This window comes from Megascapheus bottae, chromosome 1 (assembly GCF_031878675.1).
Source record: "Megascapheus bottae isolate mThoBot1 chromosome 1, mThoBot2.hap1, whole genome shotgun sequence".
NCBI lineage: Eukaryota > Metazoa > Chordata > Mammalia > Rodentia > Geomyidae > Megascapheus > Megascapheus bottae.
Genome location: NC_143509.1, coordinates 56,911,920 through 56,928,312, shown reverse-complemented (window position 1 = coordinate 56,928,312; position 16,393 = coordinate 56,911,920). Strand labels below are relative to the sequence as shown.

Below are 16,393 nucleotides of genomic sequence, written 5' to 3'. Positions count from 1 at the left end.
CTCTTTTCTCTCCTCTCTCTTTGTGCCAGTCCTGAAGCTTGAACTCAGAGCCTGGGCCCTGTCCCTGAGTTTTTGTGCTCAAGGCTAACACTCTAGTAACACTTGAACCCCTGCTCCACTTAGGACTTTTTTAATTGGAGATAAAAATCTCAGACTTGCCTGCCCAAGCTGGCTTCAAACTGTGATCCTTAGAGCTCAGCCTTCTAAGTTGCTAAGATTACTGGTGTGAGCCATTGGTGTCCAGTTTAGTATTAAACATTTTAAGTTCATGTTAAATTAGTAGAACTTTCTAAAGAATGTCCCATTTGCTGCTGACTTATGGATGGGCATGGGTGAATGCTAGAACCAGCGTAGCTGTGGGCAGCCTTCTATTCTTCCTCACACCTCCCTGGGAAAGGGATCTGCTTGGCCCTCCTCTGTCCTGGTCTAATCTGGTACTTTGAGTTCTCAGAACCAGTGATGGATTCCAGGATTCCTCAGGAGTTATTTATGAAATTAAGGAGATGGTGGTTTCATTGGTGAAGGAGAAGAAGAAGGGAGCTTTCCTACAACCTCAGAGTGTCTGTGATTCCAAGGCTCCTTTCCTCCCCCTCCCCCTAGGTGAAGGGAGATGCCAGTTCCACCTTCCAAGCTGATTCTGACATGCATTCATCCCATCTGGAGGAGGCTTGGGGAAATAGAAATCACATTGAACATTATATGTTTCAGAACATCCCATTAAATGGGCTTTTGTGGTTTTCCTGAGGAATCTGTTTGTGATCCAAGTATAAAATTGTTTCTATGAAGAAAACAACCATCCAATTTCCAAAACAATCCTTTTTTAATCTGATTGCTTGGAAAAATGGCAAGTGGGAGCTGAGCACAGTGGCTCCCTGTAATCCTAGCTACTCAGGAGGCTGAGATCTGAGGATCTGGCAGCCTGGGCACAAAGGACCTGAAACTCTTATTTCTAATTAACCTCTAGAAAACGAGAAATGGGGATTGGCTCAAGGGTAGGGCTCAGGGACTATGCCCAGACCAAGTTCAAGCTCTGACCCACAAAAAGAAGGGAGGGAAGGGAAGGGAAGGGGAAGGGCCTTTCATCTGAATTCTCCTACAAGTCTTCTCCAGCCTTGGTCACCTTTGTTCTTTCTCTATAAGTCTATTCGTTTTGTTGCTATATTTACTGTATATCTATTAAATGACCATTCCTTTTGTCCGGTGGAGGCACAGGGTAGGAGATCCTGACACTCTACCTGTTATGCATAGGTATGTAATGCAGGTACAGAGGGTAGCAGGGACACACAGAAGGAGTGCCAGCTCCCTGGTTTGTAGGAGTGAGATTAAGGACAGAGAGGGCTCTTTCTCCAGTGCATTTTGTATGGATTATGTTCTCCCTGGATCAAAGGCCATGGTCCTCTCTGTCTTCAGGGGTTTTTTTTTGTTGTTGTTGTTGTTTGTTTGTTTGTTTGTTTGTTTTTGCCAGTCCTGGGCTTAAGGCCTGAGCCCTGTCCTTGGATTTTTCTCAAGGCTAGAACTCTACCACTTGAGCCTCAGCACCACTTCTGGCTTTTTCTAAGTATGTGGTACCAAGGAATCAAACCCGGCTCTTCGTGCATGCTAGGCAAGCACTCTACCACTAGGCCAAACTCCCGGCCCTCTGTCTTCAGGTTTAAGGAGCTCAAGGGCTAGAACTCTTTCTCCCCTTACTTCTGCATTGTAGCCCAGTAGGATTGGGGAGCTCCCTTTATAACATCAGCTGTGTACCTATGCCCTTGCCATTCTCCTCTTCTTGCTTGGTAGGCTTTGCAGAGCCTCCATGTTGTGAGTCTGTGGCTTTGCTGTAGATCCATTGGGAAGAACCAGTATGTTGATACAGCTTACAATGCTACCCACTCCCTGGACTGGATACTGTCAGAGTTACTTTAATATTTGAATCCAGTCCCAGTGCTCATTTTGAGAGGAGAGCCTTTACAACACTACCCAGAGCCTAGCAGTCAATTAGGTTTTCTCTCATAAGTGGGAATAGCCACTCTAGAGCCTCTGGTCCCTGAGGAACAAGGGGAGAATGGAGAAACTAGGAACTGGCGAAACTAGGAATGAGAGGCTCTTGTCTGCCACCTGGAGCTGAGCATTGTGGGAATTAGAAGAGCTGATTCTGTGGTTCAGATGGCTACCAGAAAGTTATGGGAGGTCTCCTGTGATGTGGCTTGTTCCTTTGTCTTCCTTTCTTGTATTTCTTTTTTCCTAACAATCAGTATCCCACACAGTAGCATACAATCCTGTAGTCTGAGTCATATCTTGGCATCCCCCTAGCCTGGTTTATTCAGATTCCCTAGATAGATAGCCAGGCTCCTCTTGAGGACAGCCTGCAGCCTTGAGCTAGTCTGACCTTCTTCACCTTGCAGCTGCATCTAGTATTTGGAGCCAAGACAGAATGGTTTTCTAATACCCTTATGTCTTCTGTACAAAACATCTGTTTTCTTATTGATGTATCAAATCTTATTCTTCATGATGTCTGGCCACAATGATGTAGTCATCAAGATAGAGCAGAGGAATCTTTATTCCAAGAAAATACTATCAGTTTGAAAATAAGTCAGGTAAATGTGCCTATTGAATTGTATCCCATTTCCTATGGGGACAAACAGAACTTAACTTCCCCACCCTGAAGCTTTCCTTCTGTGAATTCTTCACAATTCAAAGTTGGGAAAAGATGGGAATAGTGACCAGAATGTGGTAGCAGAAGGCATATGCCAACCACAGCTGTGGCCTCCTTGTGAATTGCTTATGGTTCAGCCCAGCTCTATTGGGTGCCCCTGTGGGCAGCCTCAGGTAGCTATCTATCTACCCTTTGTTAGTGTATTTTAAAATGAGGATCATCATGTTGGTTCCTACCTTGTAGGGCTGATGCATGGATATAAAGTACTAGAGCAGTGCTGGGGCTGTATACATGTTGCCTGTGTTGTCTGTACAACTTTTTCATTTTTGTCTCTTGGGTCCCCTGCCAGTCCAACACACCCCATGTATTAAGAGAGAAGAGTCTTTTCTTTGAGCTAGCATTCATCTTTTCTCCCAGGTACCCAGTTTCTAGGAATGGTGTCTAAGGAAACACACAGGGGACATCACTGGGCCTCCATGCTATGGGGATAGCTTCTCTTCTCTTTCAACAGGGTGTGGACACTGTAAGAAAATGAAGCCAGAGTTTGAGAGTGCTGCAGAAGTCCTTCATGGAGAAGCAGATGTGAGTTTTCTTTTCTGTTCCCCAACCATTCAGCTGATGGAATATAGAATTGTGACAGGGACTTTCATTGAAGCAGCCATCCCTGTCCCTGGGTGCCTGTAGACTTCATGTTCCCTAAGTTGGCACATCTTGGTTAAATTGGTGAGACCCCTACCATGGAAGGAGGGTGGACGGAAAGCCGGTGGGACCATGTTGCTATCCTTATCCAGGTGACCGCCGCCAGTTCACGCTTTTTTTCTGAGACCCTGACAATTGGGAGCAGACCCCAGTTTCCCGGCATGGTTAGTGGAGCAGATTCAAAAGCCCCATCTCAACATATCACATGGAAATAAAGGCCATGCCAGTGTTCAGCTGTTCTTTGAGGTTTGCAAGGCCAGAGACAAGGGATCCCCAGTTACATTCTAGCCAGTCCCAGAGGAGCTTGGGGGTCAGCACCTGGGCTCCTCTTTCTGCTAGCACCATGTCTGAGGCTGTAACGCATGGTTGGCCTTTCCCCCATCCCAGAGCTCTGGTGTCCTTGCAGCTGTCGATGCCACCGTTAACAAGGCCCTGGCAGAAAGATTTCACATCTCAGAGTTTCCTACACTGAAGTATTTTAAGAATGGAGAGAAGAATGCAGTGCCTGCACTCAGAACAAAGAAGAAGTTTATTGAGTGGATGCAGAAGTAAGTTTTATGGTCTTGATACATCCTGACTTCTGGCACTGGCCACAGGAGGCCACAGGAGGGGATAAGTGAACTTTATGGGCCACTGTTTTGTTGTTGTTTTGTTTTGCAAGTCCTGGGGCTTGAACTCAGGGCCTGGGCACTGTCCCTGGACTTGTTTTGCTTAAGGTTAACACTCTACTACTACTCTACCACTTGAGCCACAGCACCACTTCCAGCTTTTTCTGTTTATGTGGTATTGAGGAATTGAACCCAGGGCTTCATGCATGTAGGCTAGCACTTTACCACTAAGCAACATTCCCAGCCAGCCCCTAGGCCACTGTCCTCAGCTCAGGGTCCACAAGAGCTTTGCCAGATTTCACTTCCCCCATCTGAAGGCCACTCTCCTGTGCTGATCCCATGTCTTATGACAAAAGTAGCCATGTGTTCTTACCATGCCCAACACTACCAGGCGGTGTCCTTGCTCATCTTAGCCCTGAGCCATCTCTGACCTTTACAACTTTTGAAAACATCCTACCAGTGCCCCCAACCCTGTCTTTTCCAAACATAATTCTAGCAGGTCCACCAGATATCTTTCCTTTATCATAGCTTCCTGAGACCTGATTTTGTCACTTGCTTTCATGTTTTATGTTTGCCCCTAGATCTGGCCTAGTAGTAGAGGTCAGAGTTCCTTTTCTTATTTCATTTATGAAACAGTTTTGGAAGTTTTAATCCAGGTTGGTAGGCAATAGGTCCTAGAAGTTTCTACTTTCTAATACTGCCACTTTGGAGACCAAGCCTTTAACACATAGATTTTGTGGGGGCAGGGATGTCACTACAGATCCAAACTATAGCAAGCTGAATCTGTTATGTGAGGGAAAGTTGAAAATTCCAGTTGAGTAGGGAGGAAATGCCTGCCTACAGACATTTACTCAGCACCTGGAGTATAGAGCTTCCAAGTTCTCCGCACGTATCAGCTAACTGGCATAATAGGTACTTTATAACACTGTCTCTGCTCTTGAAGTGATAACACTGCCCTTGCTTAACAAAGAAAATGGAAGACCAGAGGAATTTAGTAACCCACACAGCTGGCAGGTAATCTGGATTTGTGCCCAGGCCCTCCTAACTCCTCACTCCTCAGCCTATGCACTATACCAGCACAAAAACTTCAGAGAACTTGATGTGGTAATACATACCTATAATCTCAGCCTGTGGGAGGCTGAGGCAGGAGGATTTTGAATTTGAGGCCAGACTGGGTTGCAGAGACCCTGTCTCAGAGGGAGGAAAAAAAGACTTTGCAACAGAAGATAATGGAAAGTCATTTGGGAACCTTGGGAGGCAGGAAGGGGCAGCTGGGGAGTCAGGAGGAGGAGGTTCTATGCTCTGGACAAGGAGATAATGGCTCCTTGTCCTGCCCTAAAATGGTAACATGTCTCTATCTCTTCACTAAAGAACCCCACAGAATGCTCCTTAGGAGGCATCTTTGTGGGTGATGGTGTGGTGTACACCTTGGTGTTTACGTCAATGTTTTCTAATGAAATTAGAGGAATGCAAATGATCTTCATTAATATCTGAAGTGACTGGAGATGGCAACTCCTGCCTGTAGTGATTCTCTCTTCTCATGCCTTCTCCCCACACCTCTGCTTCCACAGCCCTGAGGCTCCTCCACCCCCAGAGCCCACATGGGAAGAGCAGCATACTAGCGTGTTACATCTGGTAGGAGACAACTTCCGGGACACCCTGAAGAAGAAGAAACATACCTTGGTCATGTTCTATGCTCCTTGTGAGTAGCCTGTACTAATGTATTTGATCCCCTTTATTCAGCCAAGGAGATCCTCCTCACCCCCACTCTCAGGCATCAGGGAAGTCACTAGTCAACTCTGGAATCATCTCCACTGGGGGCTGGCTCCTAGGTTTCTTTTGAGGCTGAGAGAGCCTTAACAACCCAGGGCCTCCTGTCAGCTTCGTTAGGTCACATCCTCATCTGGGAGATGCCTTCTTCTGTGACTCCTGTAGCAGGGTCAGTTCTCCTTACATCCCTGGGCTCTGCTATGCTGTCCCCCTCCCACTCCCCACTTCTTTGTGGTTTGGGCAGTGATATACATAGGGCAGGCACATTCATTCCCAAATTTCCATGTGAGTCTTATTTTAATCAAAGCCTAAGCTAAGAAAATGATATGTCTGGGCCAGGAGCATAGCCTAGTGGTAGAGTGCTTGCCTAGCATGCATGAAGCCCTGGGTTTGATTCCTCAGTACCACATACACAGAAAAAGCCAGAAGTGGCACTATGGTTCAAGTGACAGAGCACCAGCCTTGAGCAAAAAGTTTCCAACGACAGAGTGCAGGCCCTGAGTTCAAGCCCCAGGACTGGCAGAAAGAGAGGGGGGGGCACGGGAGGGAGAGAGGGCACGGGAGGGAGGGAGGGAGGGAAAGGGAAGGGAGGGGAGAGGGGGGGCAGGAAGGAAGGAAGGCAGGAAGGAAGGAAATGAAGGAAGGAAGGAACATATCTGCTTACATTGGCATTTGTGACCTCAAGTTTTTATGTATTCCTATTTTGAAGTTGTTAATTGACACTTAGAAAAGTTCTTAGAATCTCCCACTCTTCTGTTGCCCTTCTCTCTCTCCCCCAGGTTACAGCTCAGCTTAATGGAGTGAAGATAATAAAAGCTGCAATCTGCAGAGAAGCCAGGCAGCTCAATCTAGTCATAAACCTGCTCAGTTGTAGCCAGCCCTCCTGTTTGCTCCCCTCCTACCTCGGACTGTTTAAGTGTCAGTAATCCATAATCTCTCTTCTCAACCTCACTGTCCGGGAGACCTCACCATCCCATGAACCTCAGATCCCACAGTCTCCCTGACCCTCTGCTTTGGCCCTTTTTTCACAGAGTGGAATTTATTCCCTCAGTTGCGGTTACAGAGCTTCTTGCTGTCCTCACTTGTCCTTAAAGTATGCCTAGAAACTTGAGTGGATTTTAAGAAGTTAGTATCTTCCTCTAGGTAGAGGAAATGAATACTGAACCAGGTTGTACGTGACTTCCTCAAGGCTTGTGATCAGTTAGTGACAGACCTTTCTGCAGTCTGAGTGGCCTTCTCTGTCACAGACGAGATTCAGTGTTCTCAATGAGCAAGCATGTGAATACAGAAGAAGGAGTCCTTGACCAGCCTCCAGATGGACTTTCACAAAGACCAGAGTATATACTCCACCCTAGAAATGAACCCTTTCTATTGCCCAGGCCTGTAGACCAGAGGCAGGCCTTCCTCTTCATTGTTCCTGAATGAAGGACCCTTGAAAGACACAAAGTTTCACTGGCTGCTAGAGCAGGCTGGTTCTGAATCTCAGGGAATCTGACATAGGGACTTATATACTGCCATGGGCTACTGAGAATGTCTTCTCTTCCTTCCTCCCCCCTTCCCTCTCTCCTTCTCTTCCTTCCTTCATCAAATAGACCTGTGCTGGGCAAAGGTCTGGGCAGGATACAAGAGAAGGAATCATGTGCCTTCCATCCCTTAGAGGCGTCCAGTCTTTTGTGATAGAATTATTGTAATGTAATCCATAAGGCAGAGTCACATAGCAACTCAGCTTCTAGCAAAGGACTTAGTCCCTATCTTTCTTCTCAATTTTTCTCTCATCTGTATGGTGGTAGCAAGACCAAGGACAAAGAACCTTTCTGTTTTTTAATGATTAAAATAATAATGATTTCAAAATAATAATATTAGAAAATATTACTCATTTATATTATATAAGATATGGTTTAGTGGTCGGGAGCTTGGCTCGGTGGAAGAGCCCTTGCCTGGCAAGCGCAAGGCCCTGGGTTCGGTCCCTGGCTCTGGAAAAGAAAAAAGCTATAAAAGATATGGTTTAGTATATACTTGCACCTGTGTGTGTACATATGTACACACACACGTGTAAAGAACCTAGCTGGGTGTAGTGGCTCACTCCTGTAACCCTGCTACTTGGGAGACAGAGATTGGGAGGATCTCAGTTAGGTAGGCAAAAAAGTGTGACAGACCCCATCTCATCATCTCATCCAATAAAAAGTGTGTCTGTCATCCCAAGAAGTGCAAATAGGGTTGTGAACCAGGGAAGCCTACGCATAAATCTAAAACCCTATTTTAAAAATAGATATAGAAAGAGATATATATACACACACCTGCTTTCCTCTATACATCACCTTTATAATAACAATAAAAAATTAAAAACAAAAACATACCAAGGACAAGGCTTTGAGTTCAAGTCCTAATACCATCACCACCAAAAAATAAAATCTTTTCAGCACTGGTGGCTTACACCTATAATTCTAGCTACTCAGGAGTCTGAGATCTGAAGATCATGGTTCAAAACCAACCTGGGCCAGGTGTGGTGGCTCACGCCTATAATCTGAGCTATTCAGAAGGCTGAAATTGGGCCTGGAGTTTGGCCTAGTGGTTAAAGTGCTTGCCTAGCATGCATGAAGACCCGGGTTCGATTCCTCGGTACTACATACATACAAGAAAGCTGGAAGTGGTGCTGAGGCTCAAGGCTCTAGCCTTGAGAAAGTCCAAGGACAGTGCTCAGGCCCTGAGCTCAAGCCCAGGACTGGCAAAAAAAAAAAAGGCTGAAATCAGAGGATCACAGTTCAAAGCCAGCTCAGGCATTAAAAGTCCATGAGACTCTTATCTCCAACTAATCACCAAAAATCCAGACGTGGTGCTGTGGCTCAAGGGGTAGGGTGGTAGCCTTGAGCGGAAGAGCTCAGGGATAGCAACCAGACCCAGAGTTCAAGTCCCACAACCGACAAAAAAAAAAAACAACCCTGGGCAGGAAAGTCTATGTGACTCTTACCTTCAATTAACTGCCATAAAAGCCAAAGTGAACTGTGGCTCAAGTGGTAAAGCACCAGCCTTAATTAAGGAATCAAAGCTCAGAGACAGTACCCAGGCACTGAATTCAAGACCTAGGACTGGCACAAAAAGCAAAACAGATCAAGAAAACTTAAGTAAGTACTGCACACAGAAGGGAGACACCTGATAAAAGTATAAAGTAAAAACAAACCCTGTCCCTTCATATCCTGCCTGTTTGCCATTTTCCTGCTCCACCATATCTGCTATCCCCAGATCTCAAATCCCCCATACCCTGCCCACATGGGTTCCACAGCTCTTCCTCCTGCTGGGCATTGTCCTGCTCACTATTGGGACTGCCCTTCTAGTCTAGCTTGATTTCTAGGGGTGCAGTACCCATCCCCACACCAGGCTTTGTCCTCTCCATTTCTTCACTTTAAAAGCCCAGATTTAAATATCTCATGGCTGGCACCTCCTGGGACGTGCACTTACTGAGACAGCCTCCCTTTTACTTACTCATCTGTATGCTCTTTCTTTCAGATAATGAGAAAATGAGATGCAACAGAGGCCATTAATCACAGGTCTCCATACTTTAAGTTGATGGTACAGGAATGTACATGAGACTGACAGTTACCTTTATACTTAGAATTAATAGTAAAACCAGATTTTAAGGCCAGACATAGGTTATTTTCAGCCAACCTCATGCTGATAATGGGCCTGTGCCCTTTTCAGGTGGCTATAACTGTCCACAGGGTTAGTCCTTACCACATGTTGTTAACCAGTAGATTGTGTGCTTTAAATGTTTTGAAAATCATATAACATTGCTGCTTTATACTGTGACATTTCCCTGAATTTGAGTTTTTTGTCCCTCTGTTAGGTCAAATTAGTCAAGTGTTATTTCTAATTGCCATCTTAGGCAATTAAAAAGTCATCCATCTGGTATCTGCCATGTAGGCTGTGCTAGGCACTCTGTCTCCTTTAATTCTGATAACCCATAGCTAGCCCAGGTCTGGTCTGCTTCTTCTGCATCAGCTGTTGGGAAAATCCCTGTAAGCCTCCTCCTGCCACCCCCATGATGTTCTGAGGCCAGCTGGCTGTTCTGCCAGCCAGGACATATGGGTGGTCCTGCCCATCTTAGAAAGCAGCTCAAATGCTAAATTCAGATTAAATTTGTAGCTTAGCCTTAATTTGGTTTCACAAAACCCTTTGAAATGCCAGTCATTATTATCTTATTCTAAAAAGGAGAAAGCAGAAGAGCAAAGCCATTTCAATTCCCCAAGTCAGCAAGTCAGCTGTCTGCCTTCCTCAGGTGAGACAAGCAGGCTGTTTATCAGAAATTGTGCCTGGCGCCAGGTCACCCCATAAGACATATGGCTTTCCTCACCTGTGGTTTGGTTTGGTTTTATTTTCAATCAGTTGATTATCATGGTAAAATCAAAGTTGGCTGTCATCTTTTCATTCATATCTAGGGAATACTTGAGAGGTGATAGGTTTGCGTTCTCATCTATTTTACTGAGAGGCAGGGCCAGAGCACCTGTGGCTTCCTGAACTAAATGTGATACAAGCAGATTCCTGCCTGCACACCTCCCAGCTGGACAGGCTCTGGGTAATGCAGGGACAAGACCACAGACGACATAAGTTAAACATCATCACAAGCCTTCATTGACTTTGATAGTTCTTTTTCCTGGTACAGGACTTGTGAAGAGATGTGGGGTTTGATAGTGACTCTATAGCTTGCCTTCCCTGTCTAACCCAGGCTGTTTGGTCCCTGGCTGAAAGGTTGAAATGTAAAGCAAAGGTAGAAGTTGCCAGGAAGAAGTTAGCAGCAAAGTATAAGCCTTCAGTGCTAAGCTCAGAGCTCCCTCTGTGGCCTAGATATGGCTCTTCTTAGTTTGAAAACAGCTTCTGCAGAACAGACACAGTGACCTCCATTTCTTGCACAGGTGGCAGATGAGAGATTCCAGAACAGAAATGTACCAGTGCTTGTGCAGGGACTTCTATCATGTGAGACCAGACATGAAGGTAGTTAGGTTGGTAAGATTGACACATAGACCCTGGCAGTGGAGTGGTTCCAGAAATTCACCCTGGCTTTCTAACTTCCCAGTGTGTGTGACACTCTGTCATCTTTCTCTCAGGGTGCCCACACTGTAAGAAGGTCATCCCATACTTCACTGCCACTGCTGATGCCTTCAAAGATGACCGAAAGGTAAGAACACCTCCTTCCTTCCAGTCCCAACTCCAACTTTGCCTTACCACTGACCCTCCACCTTCCTCCCTGCCATCCGATCCACATCCCTAAACAGGTGTCTGCCAAGACCATGAGCAGGGTCATTCCTGCAAACCAGCACATCGTTCCTTTTCACAAGGAAGACACAATGGGCTGGATTTACACTGCAAAACTGACTAAAGGGATAAATTGAACTATTACAGCACTCATTTGGAGGTGTGAGTAGTAGAGAGCCGTGTGTTCAGTTTTTAGTGTTGAACCCTTTTAACATTAGGATTGTGGTCATTCATTACTTATATAATTAAATATACAATTAAGGCCGGGAGTTTGACCTAGTGGTTAAAGTGCTTGCCTAGCATGCACGAACCCAGGTTCGATTCCTCGGTACCACATACATAGAAAAAAGCCAGAAGTGGTGCTGAAGCTCAAGTGGTAGAGCTCTAGCCTTGAGAAAGTCCAAGGACAGTGCTCAGGCCCTGAGCTCAAGCCCAGGACTGGCAAAAAAAAAAAAAAAAAAAAAAAAATATATATATATATATATATATATATATACACACACAATTAAAAACCCCACAAAAGCCAAGTGGAGGAGGCTGTAGTGAAGGAGTCAGGCCATACTAGAAGAGCCTCATCCTGCCTAAGCAAAAGTTTCCTGTAGCCCCCAACTGATGAAGCACAAAATTAATAAGTTAGATGCAGATTGGATTTGGGTGTGGGTGCCAAGTGTGAATATAAGGCAGCTCATGCAGCAGGATGCCACTAGGAGAAGGTAGTGTGTAGTCCCTGGGGCAAGACAAACCTTAGAACTCAGAAAGTCCTGTCTACATCTAATCCTTGACTTCCCTTTTCCTTGGCAGTTTTGCTTTATATTGTTAATGTTAGGGAAAAAGATGCTGGAGTTGGACTCCTGTGCATGATTAGCAAGTGCCATACCACTGATGATACTTCCAGCCCTTGAGTTTCCATATCATCTTCTCAGTCCCAACAGGGCTATTAAAGATGACTGCAAAGATTGGCCCTAGCCCTCCGATTCAGTCAGAACTCCCTCTCCTCCATATGAATGACGAACAGGGTTTTAAAGGGATCCACACTCATACACATGGATCCAGAGTCAGATGCTCTGCTGCTGGAGTACCTTTTTGTCCCAAGTGGATTCCTAGGCAGGGCAGGCTGGAAAGACTCAGGACCAGACTTTAAATAGAACTCCAGATGATACAGAAATTCAAGCAGGTGGAAATGGGGCTTAGCCAGGGCAAGGAAGGCAAATACCTAAATAGGTCACCATCCTAGGGATGGTGGGGTATGATTTGATGATTTGGAGGATAAAAGACCTGCAAGTATCTTTCAGGCTGGAGTTACTGTCATTTGTTTTTAAAACGCACATATTACCCTATGTATCAGAGCAGCTGGCCCACCTGCAGTTACTAGAAAGAAACAGCACTAACAGTAGTTGTCTAGGCTAGCATCCAGCCTGAGGGCTAATGTGACTTTTGCACATTCAGTGCCCAGGCATGGTGCATGGCTACAGCATACTACAACTGTCAAGCCAGAAGCTCCAAGGGATGCTTCTGGAAATTGGTGATTTCTAAAATCACCAATCTGGTGCTGGCCCCAGGCCAGTGTTTGAAGACCACTGATCTCCTTTACTCCTTAGCTCACGAGGAATAAAGAAGCTGTGTCCCATGCCCAGGGATGCCCTGTGGGTCACTGAAAGCCAGAAGTGGTTCGCCTCCCCTTTGCTGACACCCCTTAGCTAGTATCCCTGCTCCCCCACCCCATCATACAAAAGCCAGTCTCAGCTCCTTCCCCAATCAATATGCAGTTGGTTCTTCACTTCCATTTTCATAGCCAAAGTCAATATTAGCTCCTGCAGAGATTTATTTTACTGAATCAATAAAGCTGTGTGCAGTAGCTCATATTTTAGCTGAGGAGCTCTCACTCCCTCCCAGGAGCTTAGTTGGGGACTTTTATCAGTTGACCTGCTGCTGAAGAAAGGGCTGCATAATGTTAGTATTGGCATGGAGAATGTTATTGAAGGGTCCAGAGGACAGAGACCCATGAGGAAGGTGAGTGGATTGGATCAGATGCCAGGGAACAGCTGGACTACACTTAAAAGTATGCCCAACCATATCATAGGGTGGGCAAGAAAAAGTGCAAAGGTTATTCTTCAGGGTTGGAGGCATCATAAGGCAGGAGCCCTTCAGTAGACTATCCATATCATCATTGCAATATGGCTCTGAGTTATAGTTCCTTCCATTTGCCAGGCTAGTATTCTGCCCATCAAGAGTGACAGCTTCCTGGGGGCCAAGGACCTCATTTGTCCTTGAATTCCCTGTAGTATTAGCATCTCACAGCTTTATAAATGTAGACTAAATAAAGGAAAATAGCATTTGATAGTGACTGAGAGCTCTTCTTCCACTAAAAGCATATGTTGTTTGGTCCTCCCAAGAGCTTAATCAGATGTACTGTTATGGCCCTCATTTTACTTATAGTCTGGTTCAGTGATCAGCCCCAAGTCCCTTGGCTGGAAAAAAGCAATAGGACTGCCAGACTTTGAATCTCCTACAAGCAGATACTGTGCCAGGCCCTTGTTCTCAGGGAATTTAGTTGGGTAGTGGTCTTCGGAAACACAGGAGGGAACCGAGGAAGTGTAACAGAAAAAGGAAGAAGCAAAAGTAGATACGATAGGTGCAGATGGCTGTGGGAGACATCCCCAGGCAATATGTCCCTGAGTTGTCGCATATGAAAGCTGAGGAAACCAGTTGTCTTGAACCTTACCTGTCACTAGCCGTGCATCCAGCTCCTTGAGGTTGGCAGGAAGCTCTCAGGCTGAGACTTGAGGTGCCATAGTAAGTGCAGGACCCAAGTGACCTATCAGGACACCAGCTTCTGTGCCCAGGATTTGGTGCCAACTACCATAGAACAAAGCCAGAGCTGTAGGTGTACACGCTGGTGCAGGTGACCAGTGCAGAGCTGGTGTAAGTGGATGAAATGGGGAGCACAGAGTGGAAGTGATCCCATTGGGAGGGCTGCACTTGTCTGCTCTTCTGTACAAACCAAGCATGGATTCCTTTTTTTTGTTTGCTTGTTTGTTTTTCTTGTCAGTCATGGAGCTTGAACTCTGGGCCTGGGCGCTGTCCCTGAACTCTTCAGCTCGAGGCTACTGCCCTACCCCTAGGCCTGGGCATTGTCCCTGAGTTCTTCAACTCAAGGCTACCACCCTACCCCTGGAGCCACAGCCCCCTCTCCCCCCACTCAAGTTTTCTAGTGGTTAATTGTCAATAAGAGTCTCATGATCTTTTTAGTGCCCGGGCTCACTTTTAGCCACGATCCTCAGATCTCAGCCTCCTGAGTAGCTAGGATTACAAGCGTGAGCCACTGCATCTAACTGGGATTCTCTTCTGCAGCTACAAGTTGTATCCCATGTATGTGGCTAGAAGCTAGCATGGAGACTCAGAAGAAGTACACATTTTTAATTTAGTAGATTTATAAAACCATTCACTGTGTTTCTAACAGCTCCAGGGCACATATACAAATTAAATTCATAATTTAAAGCGGATGCAGGGAGAGCAGCAGCCTGAAGCATTGTTCACCAAACACTCTCACAGCAGAGCAGATAAGCGGCGGCCTCTGGCCTGGAGCTGGCCACAGAGGTCCCTCCACCGCTGGCCCTGCATAGGCAGTCAGATGCGCCTGTCCTGAGGAATGAAACCCTGCACTTGGAAAACCACAGAAACATCTGCCTCGTGTTTCTGAAATAACTCAGCACACATGTAAGGGGGTGAGCCAGCGTTCTCAGGAGCCTGTTGGGGCTGGCATCAGACTCTGTGGGGGCACTGGCGAAGGCAAGGGTTAACCTGCCTCAAGGAGACAGCTGCCCTACCCCAACCATTTCCTGCCCATGGAAATGCAGGGCAAGTGCCATCAAATCTTCTGACATTTAAAGAGAAGCCATTTTCTGTAATATACTAAATCTCTAGCTCTTTTTTATATTGATAGCTAATTCAAATTTGTTTTCTTTTTAAATTCTGTGGGCCAAATACAACAGGACTGAGAGCCAGCTATGGATTATGTGCAGTGAGTTTGCAAACTACTCTGGAAAATATTGTGATATAGGATGCTCCATCTAGAGCAGCAAGACAGAAGAGTGAGATGAGGGAGGTGAGGGAGTGACATGGGAAGGCCATGCCTCTTCCCCATTATGACTCAGTCCTGCCACTCAGCCCATGGTGAGTCACCAGGAACTGGCTGTTGGCTCAGAGTCTTCCTCCTTGGAACAGGGCCTCTGTATAACGTGAACAGCCAGCAGGCAAAGAACTGAATTGTAGTTTTCAATTTAAATTGTCTGAGTCACCCTTCAAAATGTCTTCAGAGGGTTCATTGAACTCCAGAATAACGTCATTTGTTTGGTGGTACATGTTGGGTGACTAGACTTTGTCAGGGTCATCTCTGTGCCCTGAGCATCTGGAACAGACTTGGCATATAGCAGAGAGTCAGTAAAGTTTGCCTAACACGTGGACTCCTCCTCATCAGGGCCTGTCCTTTCCCGGTCATTTACATTACATATTGCCATTCACTTCCTTCTATAGCTTGTGACATTTAATAGAATAAACACTCCCACATTCTACTTTATACCCTCTTATTTTGAAACAACAGACAATAAGGAAAAGTTACTCAACATGTGGAATTCACTAAATAAACCAATTCAAGAACCCCTTTCTGACCAAAACCCCTGGTTGCCTTAGCTAAGCTCCTTTCTGGACTATGTTATCCGGGCTTCCTCCTTTGTCCTCAGGCCTTGGCTCAGATAGTGAGTAGTGCAGAATGCCTTCAGCTCCCTGACACCTGGGTTCCCTGCATCCTAACTCATATCACACATTGTTAGGCTTGTTTCTATCCAACTCCCTGCTTGGTCACTGAGCTCCTAGCAGGGACAGAGCATGGGTAAGAGTGATTGTCAGAGTCCAACATGTTCTAACTACTAATCCTGTGCCAGGTCCTGTCCTGATTGGGCTTACTTTTTCTTATTCGGTCTTCATATTACTCTTATAACCTAGGTATTATCATTATCCCTACTTGCAGCTGAAATGATTACAGCACCATAAGGCTTAATGTATAGCCAAGATTTGCTGTTAGGAAACTTGCCTTCAAAAGTTCTTTCACTTCACTGTTCAACTCAGCACCTAACTGAGTGTAGGCTGAAGTTGCCTCTGCTGACTTGCTTCACTTGTCTCCCTAGATTGCCTGTGCTGCTGTGGACTGCGCCAAGGACAAGAATCAAGACTTGTGTCAACAGGAGGCCGTGAAGGCCTACCCCACTTTCCACTACTACCACTATGGGAAGTTTGCAGAAAAGTATGACAGTGACCGTACGGTGAGTTGGGGGAGGCACCTGACTAGAGCTCTTTCTCTGGATGGGCCAGGAAATAGCTACTGTGGAAAGCAGGAACTAGAGGTTGTCTTTTCAACAGTCAGCTGGGACATTCT

General features: G+C 45.9%; 1 protein-coding gene across 1 annotated transcript in view; it reads left to right on the top strand.

Annotated features, from left to right (window-relative positions):
- The window catches only part of Pdia5 (protein disulfide isomerase family A member 5), an 88,921-nt gene that overhangs the window by 72,063 nt on the left and 465 nt on the right, over window positions 1–16,393 (top strand). The window contains exons 12-16 of the mRNA XM_090345345.1: window positions 3,150–3,220; window positions 3,725–3,885; window positions 5,517–5,647; window positions 10,815–10,885; window positions 16,146–16,280. Of these exons, the coding sequence (XP_090201471.1) occupies window positions 3,150–3,220; window positions 3,725–3,885; window positions 5,517–5,647; window positions 10,815–10,885; window positions 16,146–16,280 (569 nt within the window). The remainder of the gene's footprint in view (window positions 1–3,149; window positions 3,221–3,724; window positions 3,886–5,516; window positions 5,648–10,814; window positions 10,886–16,145; window positions 16,281–16,393) is intronic.